The 8,145-nt window shown below is 29.0% G+C and overlaps 1 protein-coding gene across 1 annotated transcript; it reads left to right on the forward strand.

The window, feature by feature from the left end:
• Positions 1-2,715: 2,715 nt before the first annotated feature.
• On the forward strand, positions 2,716-3,516 carry LOC145560133 (uncharacterized). The gene is made up of 2 exons (XM_081621394.1): positions 2,716-3,005; positions 3,103-3,516. The coding sequence occupies exons 1-2, from the start codon at positions 2,825-2,827 to the stop codon at positions 3,312-3,314; spliced, it is 393 nt and encodes a 130-aa protein (XP_081477520.1). The 5' UTR covers positions 2,716-2,824; the 3' UTR covers positions 3,315-3,516.
• The last annotated feature ends 4,629 nt before the right edge of the window (positions 3,517-8,145 follow it).

Raw genomic sequence — 8,145 nt, forward strand, 5'->3', positions numbered from 1 at the left:
TGTAGAATTTGTTAATTTTTAGGTCGTCTTAAACCCCTCATAATAGGTAACGTGGTATAACATGAAGTGATCTATAGCCATCTTTATATGATGTATTATATGACCTATTTGGGTTATATTATCATAAATCAAATATTGATAAACTGATAAAAAAAAATGAATAAGATCATAATTCATGTATAGCCCTATTTGATTTCTTAATATGAACTTCTAGAGGGGGAAAAAAAAGTCTATAATAAGAACCAAAAATAATAATAATAATAATAAAAGAGAAAAAAAAAAAAAAAAAAAAAAAAAAAAAAAAAAAAAAAAAAAACCAATCCGTTTACTTGTATTACTAGATTAACTCAGTGCAATCAACAGTTTTAAAATAAGAATTGAATTGTAGACTTTTAACACGTACTAAAAGAAAATAACTTCCTCATTTTTCCTAACTAATTTCTAATTAAATATGAATATGCAATTTTGGATCTAAAATATGAATATGCAATTCCCGAAAGTGCATAATTTTATTTTTAATTAAAAATTTCAATTAAATATATAATTAACTATTGTTAACAACTCGTAATTAAATTATATAGGAAATTTTGACAATTACCACCTTCTGTTTAGTCCATTTTAGCAATTACCACCTTCTATTTTTTTTTTTTTTTGAAAATTACCACCTTCTATTTTCAAAAACATCAAAAGTTACCACCTTCTTGCCTCCCAACTATCACATGACATCATTTTAGGCTCATTCTTTCCCTTTCCTCCCTATTTCCCTCACATTTCTCATTCCTAACTTAATTCTCATCCCCCCTTTCACTTTTTTTCCCCCAAACAATCAAAAACACTTCAATTCACTCCTCCAAATCAAAATTGACGAACAATTATTGGTGGTTTGGGGGAAAAAAGTGAAAGGGGAGATGAGAATCCAAATAAGAATGAGAAATGTGAGGGAAATAGGGAGGGAAGGGAAAGAATGGGCCCAAAATGACGTCATGTGGTAGTTGGAGGGCAAGAAGGTGGTAACTTTTGATGTTTTTGAAAGTAGAAGGTGGTAATTTTCAAAAAAAAAAATACAAGGTGGTAATTGCTAAAATGGACATAACAGAAGGTGGTAATTGTCAAAATTTCCAATTATATATAATTTTCGAAAGTGCATAACTTTTATTTAACCGTCTTTTTTTTCCCTTCATTATCGTAATTTATTGTTACCTACTAAATGAACTTTGGGATAGAAGAAAATAGGTATGGTTTTGTATTATTAATCTTCTAGTTTACACCTCTCATGCATCCATCCACAATCCTACCCTCTCGATAATTATTCCAATTTGGAGTTTGTAAGATATGGGGGGGATTGAGGGGGCATGCCACATGTCCCCTGTTTTTTTTGTACTTTTTTTTTTCTCTTATGTTGCTTATTCTTCTTCTAGAAAACACAAAAAATACGTAGTATAACTCTCCCCTTCTTATCTCATTCTTTTCCCACCATTTGTTCAATGTCTTTCCATACATTCTTTCCCACTTTAATTACCAATCTCCTTTTATGTATTTGGTCGATTCCTTGTGAACTAATTGCATATATTTTCATTATTCTTCTATTATGTTTTATTTACTTACATTTTGTTTGAATTGAACTAAATAGAGGACAAGAAGGAAAATGGAGGGATAAAATATCTTTTATTTGGATAACAAATTTAAAAGGATTTGCATATAAAAATAAATAAAAAATAGGAAGGAAGTGAATTAGAGGGAAAAGAAATAAAGATAATAAATTGTAAGAAATTATTCTCTTCGATAATGAAGAGTTTGGAAGGAAAATTTATCGGTCTAGCTTTTGTTCCCTCCCCTCTCTTTCCCTTCCCATCCTTTCCTCAGCCTCCCATTGATTCCAGTGATAAGTTTATACACTTTAAACATACTCCGTAGATATGTTACTTATCTACTTTCCTTCCCCTTCCCCTTATGAAGGATTTTACAAAATCATGATGTTCCATTTTACTAAGCATTTTTTAAAAATTAAAATTCAAGTGACGACTTAATATTGATAGTTTGTCTTACATATCTTCCGTTCCATTAGATGGCTTTATGGTTTCAAGTTTGAAATCTTTTGTAGCAATTGGTATAGTGTTTAAGAGGAACAAAAATAGCTAGGAAACTATGAGACTAAGAGAGTATATACTATATAGTGGGAAAATCAAAGTGATTCACTTAGGGTTTGTTTTCTTCGGTTTAATTTCAATTCAATTCACTTCAGCTTCAATAAATTCAGTTTAATTCAGTTCAGCTTCTAATTTCCTTCTCTCATAAACAATTCATTTCAGCTCTATTCAGTTAAGTTCAGCTCAGTTCAAAAAATCAAAACAGACCCTTATTCATATTTAAATAAGTACATTACAACTGACTCATATTTGATTACCTAATCCAAAATACCAAACTTGATACAATGGTACCAAAGATTTACTAGAAATCACTTATAGCAATTTGACCCGATCCAAAGATTCGAGTTTCTACATTTAGAAACAGAGGGGAGTGTGCAACACGAGTACTACACGGGCCAAAAAGCTAGTAAGCGTTCAGAACGTAATTAAAATTCAAATAACACCTAGACCACCAATTTAGTACTAAAAAGGACCCACATTCACAATTAAATGAAATTACTCGTATCCTCCCAAAATCCACCCCATCCACATCCACTCACTATAAATCTTCATACTTTCTTCCTTAAAATCTTTGCTTCTTGCTCAACCCTCGCTATCTCTCTCTTTCCTACAATTTGCAACCACCAACTAACTCTTCTCTTTCTCTCTCTACTTTCTCTCTCTTCAAAACAATAAGCATGACTTCCTCTGTTATTACCTCACAAAGTGTAATCTTGACAACTGCCATGGCAGTTTCAGGAGCTGTAATCTTGCTTTCTCTTAATCGAATTAGAAATTTACCAACAACCCATCAAAATTCATCTTCTAATTCACAAACCCATCTTCCTCCTTCTTGTTTACGATCTTGTTTATCATCTGGTAATTCAAGTTTTAATTTGCTCTGTTTTCCCCTGTTTTTATTTTTTTTTTCTTCAATTTTTATGTGATTCTGATTTTGCTCTGTTTTTTGTTGCAGATGATAAAAAGAAGAAAAAGAAGAAGAAAAGGGTGAAATTTGCTGATAATGTTAAGGATCATAAGAGTGAATTAGCCAAAATGATTAGTGAGAAAAAAGAGAAGAAAGTTGAGATTTTTAATGGTGATAAAATTCCAGAATTTCGTCGAATGCCAGCAAATCGAGCTGCTCTATACCAAGGAATTTTGAGGGATAGAGTTCATCGAATTTAATGTTTTTATCAATTTTAAATTTCAAGTTTTAATTTTTAGATTTAATCTTAATTAACAACCTTTAATTTTCTTTTTTTCTGGGAAAAGTAAGTTTGTGAGGTACATATACAGCCACAGCAAAAGCAAACAGTTCAAGTTGGAATTTTGTATAGTTGAACTGTAATTTGCAGTGATAAATATTACAAGTAGTTTTTTTAGTTTATTTATCCTTTTTTTTTTTCTCTCTCCTTTTATTGTTTTTATTATTGTTTAAATGAAAAAAACAGAGGTCTCTTCTAGAAATTGAATTTTTGCAGAAATTGATCAACAAGTGTGTGAATTTGCTGCATGCAAGGTTTAGACATTAATTTTGGATTTGACGAAGTTGAAGAAAACAATTTGAGTATGAGTTTTCTTATAATATCTCACCACTTTGTTGGAGAAACTTCCTATAAAAAAAATTATTAAATCGTACGATTTTGAAGAAGGGACGTGATGCAGACAAGATTTAGACAAGATTTGACTTATAGTGTATTATCTATCTCATAAGATTTTATCAACAAGTTATTAGGTGAATCATTTGATTCTAGGAATTAACAAATTATGATTTTTCCTAATTTGTCTTTCTAGTTGATTATATGAAGACCATTGAACCACTTGATACTATGAATCACAAAAATATACCACTTGATACTATGAATCACAAGATTATACCACTTGATACTATGAATCATCAAGTTATACCACTTGATACTATGAATCACCAAATTAGGACGTTTCCTTGGACTGCTTTAGTCCTTACAAGATTTTCTAAACAGTTTATTTTACATTTTTTTAGAATAATTCCATCCTCAAATTTTATCACATAACATAGCCGAGAAAATTATAGTTAGAGAAAATGATGTGGCAATTAGAAGATATAAATATCTAATCTTGGAGTTGCTCTTATATATTTGTACGAGTAGTGATTCAAAATTATGCTCCATAATCAAGCTAAATTAATGCTTAACATTGTCAAATTTTTTTTTACAACAAAATATGGATTTAAACTTATAAACTTATCTATTAATAGTTCTAATGTTGGGGACTAGTCCCTTTGTTCTAGCTGTCAAAAAAAAATATATAAAAAAAAAAAAAAAAAAAAAAAAAAAAAAAAAAAAAAAAAATTATAAACTATGGCATAAAAAGTCAAAAACACTCCCTCTTGACCACAAAAGGTCTAAATGTCATTGGTAAGTTGGCTATTTGGTAGTCGATAATAAACTATAGTGAAGTAAATGGATTTAAGTGTAATTTAGTATGGAAAACAACTTATAATCTCCATGAACACCAATCTCTTCTACAAAGCATGTGGTCCACTTAAGTTGAGAGATTGTACTGTATTATTTGGGAGTGAAAATTTTGAAAAAAAAATAATAGTCAACTTAAGGGTCATTTTGAGTGATCAGATCAAGAATGAACATGGAACTTCTTTTCTAGTTTACATATAAACACTTTTTATCATTATTGTTTATAAACACCATTAATCAAACATGGTGTAAGTTCACATATCGAATATGAAGTAATCAAGTAAGTAATGTTTTTGTTTTTTAACGGGTGGAAGGTCGAATTGAAACGGAAAATAAAAAAAGTAATAAGTCAAAGATGAAGGTTTTATTATTATTATTTTTTTTTAAAGAAGGGTATGTTTGTTTCATATTTATCTTATTGTAACTTTGTAAGAAATAATAAGTTTAGACAAAATAATTTCAGAAAAAATAAGGTCATAGAATAGTATAATTAAGTTTAAAAAATCAATTTTTTTTTACTAGATATAAAAAAAATTAGTTCAGATAAAATATAATAATTTTATACAAGTTCATGCAAAATAATATAAATTTATATAAAACAAAATGAGTTTAAAGTGAAAATAAATTATGTTCAAATAAAAATAATATCAGAAAAATTTCGTTGAATTAAATAGAGTCGAATATAAATCTCTATATAGATGTTATATGACCTTTTTTTATTATTATTTATAAATGAATTATTATTATTTTTTAAAAAAATAAATAGAGCCTAGCAATGTATTAGTTGTAGCATAGGGCCTAATGGCCAATGTGCCAATGAAACAAATAGGATGACATTTTTTGTAAATAATGGGAACATGAGAAAAAGAGGTGGTGCAAAATTTAATGGCAAAAAGTACCACTACATGTATAATGGTACATTAAATGTACCACTGCACCATTAAGGGAGAGAAAAAAAATAATAAAAATCTCAAAATGCTCTTATATGTGCTTGTGAAACACATAGGCCCTATGCACCTATATGCACTCATGTATTAACGAGCCCTCTCAATCTCTCATATCAGTGGTTGTCTAGGAATAATGATGACAATTGTCCTCACTCTCGTCCTCATTAAAAGATTTTTTTGGGCTTTTAAGTCAATTGATGTATGGAAATCTAGCACCCAAATTATACATATTTTGAGAATAACCATTCAATTAGAGAATATAGTTCAATCAATTGAACCAATAACATAATCAATACGTCGTATTTGAGAGTGATATACTCAATCCCGAGAATGAGATAGTAAAAAGAATTTTCTTTTTAAAATTTTTATTTGCAACACTTTGATTTATTTAGATTTAAAAAAAAAAACATATCACTATGGTTAGTTTGATAATTTATTTATCTTTAAGGAAAAAAAAATATAGTCGTGTTGATTGAATCTTGTTAGAATTCATATTGATTTATACTTTCATGATAAAAAAATTATAAATTTTTCATATCGTTAACTAGAGAAATTAGTGATTGAAATAAATGCATTGACAAGCGTGAATTAAGTGTTGCAAAAAAAAAAAAAAAAGCAAGGGGTAGATTATAAAATAATTTACATGCTACAAGTAGTATATACAACTAATACAAGAGAAACAAAGAAAATTAAAGATAAACAAAGAAGTTAGATCACCAACTGTTGCTTATATGAAGCCTTTGAAGTTCTAATAGTGAACTGCTAAACTCCAAATAATACACACATAATTGAGCATTATAATAACTCATAATTATGATCATGCATGAAGCGCGAAACCAAATAGTAGAACTACTCATAAAGTCATAGTCTCAACTTGAAAAATTCGCAATAGCCTAAGCTAGGAGCTAGCTATATTAGGAAACTTCATAGGAGATTTGGTTGCATGAGCATCATGCAGCAAAAGTACAAAAATCATTCACAAATCGATCTTAGAAGCTGAAAGCCAACTAGCTTAGCCGGCTAAAATCTTAAGGGGTAATAGATAGACAAGATATGTGATCAAATTTCTTCTACAGCATTGCCCTTTGCGACTTTAGTTATAAACGCGCACAACAACAAAAGTTTAGTCCCAATAGCAACAACAAAGCCTTAGTTATGCGAGCGTGCTCGCGCGCACACACACAAAATGCTTCTAGCTAGGTCATGCAAATATGTACACATACAAATGTACAATCGTAGTTTCGTGGGGTTTATACAAACTTGCTAGAAGCAACACTGTGATAAAAAAAAAAAAAAAAAAAAAAAAGAAAAGAAAGAAAAGAAAAGATAATAATAATAATAATAATAATAATAATAATAATAATAATAAGGTAGTTGGTCATTGTAGCATTGAACTTGTTTATAGGGGATAATATATAGTGTTCATTGCTAGTTTTCTTTGTATTAGAAAGTGGAAAATGGCATTACATATCTTCGTCATAGATTAGTACCATCAGTAATAATACTACCTCTCAATATGTAATCTATAATGTATAATTTATAGTATTATTAAAGCACAATGGGACAACATATTATTAATGCCATGTGTCACAATTCCCTTAATATGATTTCGCGCCCCATCATCGCTATACGTCACTCTAATTACATGTCAACTTATGTGTATTCACTTAAAAACTCTTCATATGTGTAACCTTCTTACTTAATTTTTCCTTAAAATAATATATGTAACCTCTAAGTAATTAGACAATAAATTACAATTTTATTTGTAAGAAATTACTCTTGGTTGTTGATTCCAACTTGGATGCCAATATTCTAGATTCAATACCAACTTAGCAATTAGACAGTGGACCATTTACAAGGATACATCTTTGTTTCTATTTTCATATATTTTCTTTTTCTGAGAGTGAGAGATAGGTTAAGTGGTTAGAGATTCCCTTTCAATTTCAAGATATCTTGGGATCGATTCTCACTCCTGCCCTTGTGGCTCTCTAAATAATTTTTTTTTTCTTTTTCCTTTTTTTAGAATTTTATTTTAAGCTAAAATTAAGGTAATTTTTCCTTCTTTTTTTTAAAAAAAATAAAATTTGGGGCATTGCCCGAGCCACAAACTAGTTTTGTTAATCATTTATGTATTATTAAGAATATTAACATTTAAGAATTTCTTTAATGCTTATAATTGTCTATTAGGGTTACGTATATGCTGTAAATTAATTAGATATACATAGTACAATCTTTTATGATACTCCTTTCGTTTCAATATGATAGTCCCATATTGAATCAATCACACAAAATAAGAAAAAAAGAATATTTAGAATCTAACATTAAAGTAAAAAAAAAAAAAAAAAATCATAAATAGTTTTGTCTTATTAAATTTTTTTTTTATTTTTTCAGGAAACCGTCAATTATAATTGCAGAATTTAAGGGAATAATTTCTGTGTTTAGAGTCATGTCATCAATTCACAATCAATAAATGAACCAATCAGAATTTAATATGTACTCCATCCGTCCCCGAAAGAATGACCCATTTGGCCTAAATTTAGTCCCAAAAAGAATGACCCATTAGCATTAAAATACCCACCAATTTGCAACAATATTTGTGCAAAATTAGCTTTCCCA

Source organism: Chenopodium album, chromosome 9 (assembly GCF_948465745.1).
Source record: "Chenopodium album chromosome 9, dcCheAlbu1.1, whole genome shotgun sequence".
NCBI lineage: Eukaryota > Viridiplantae > Streptophyta > Magnoliopsida > Caryophyllales > Amaranthaceae > Chenopodium > Chenopodium album.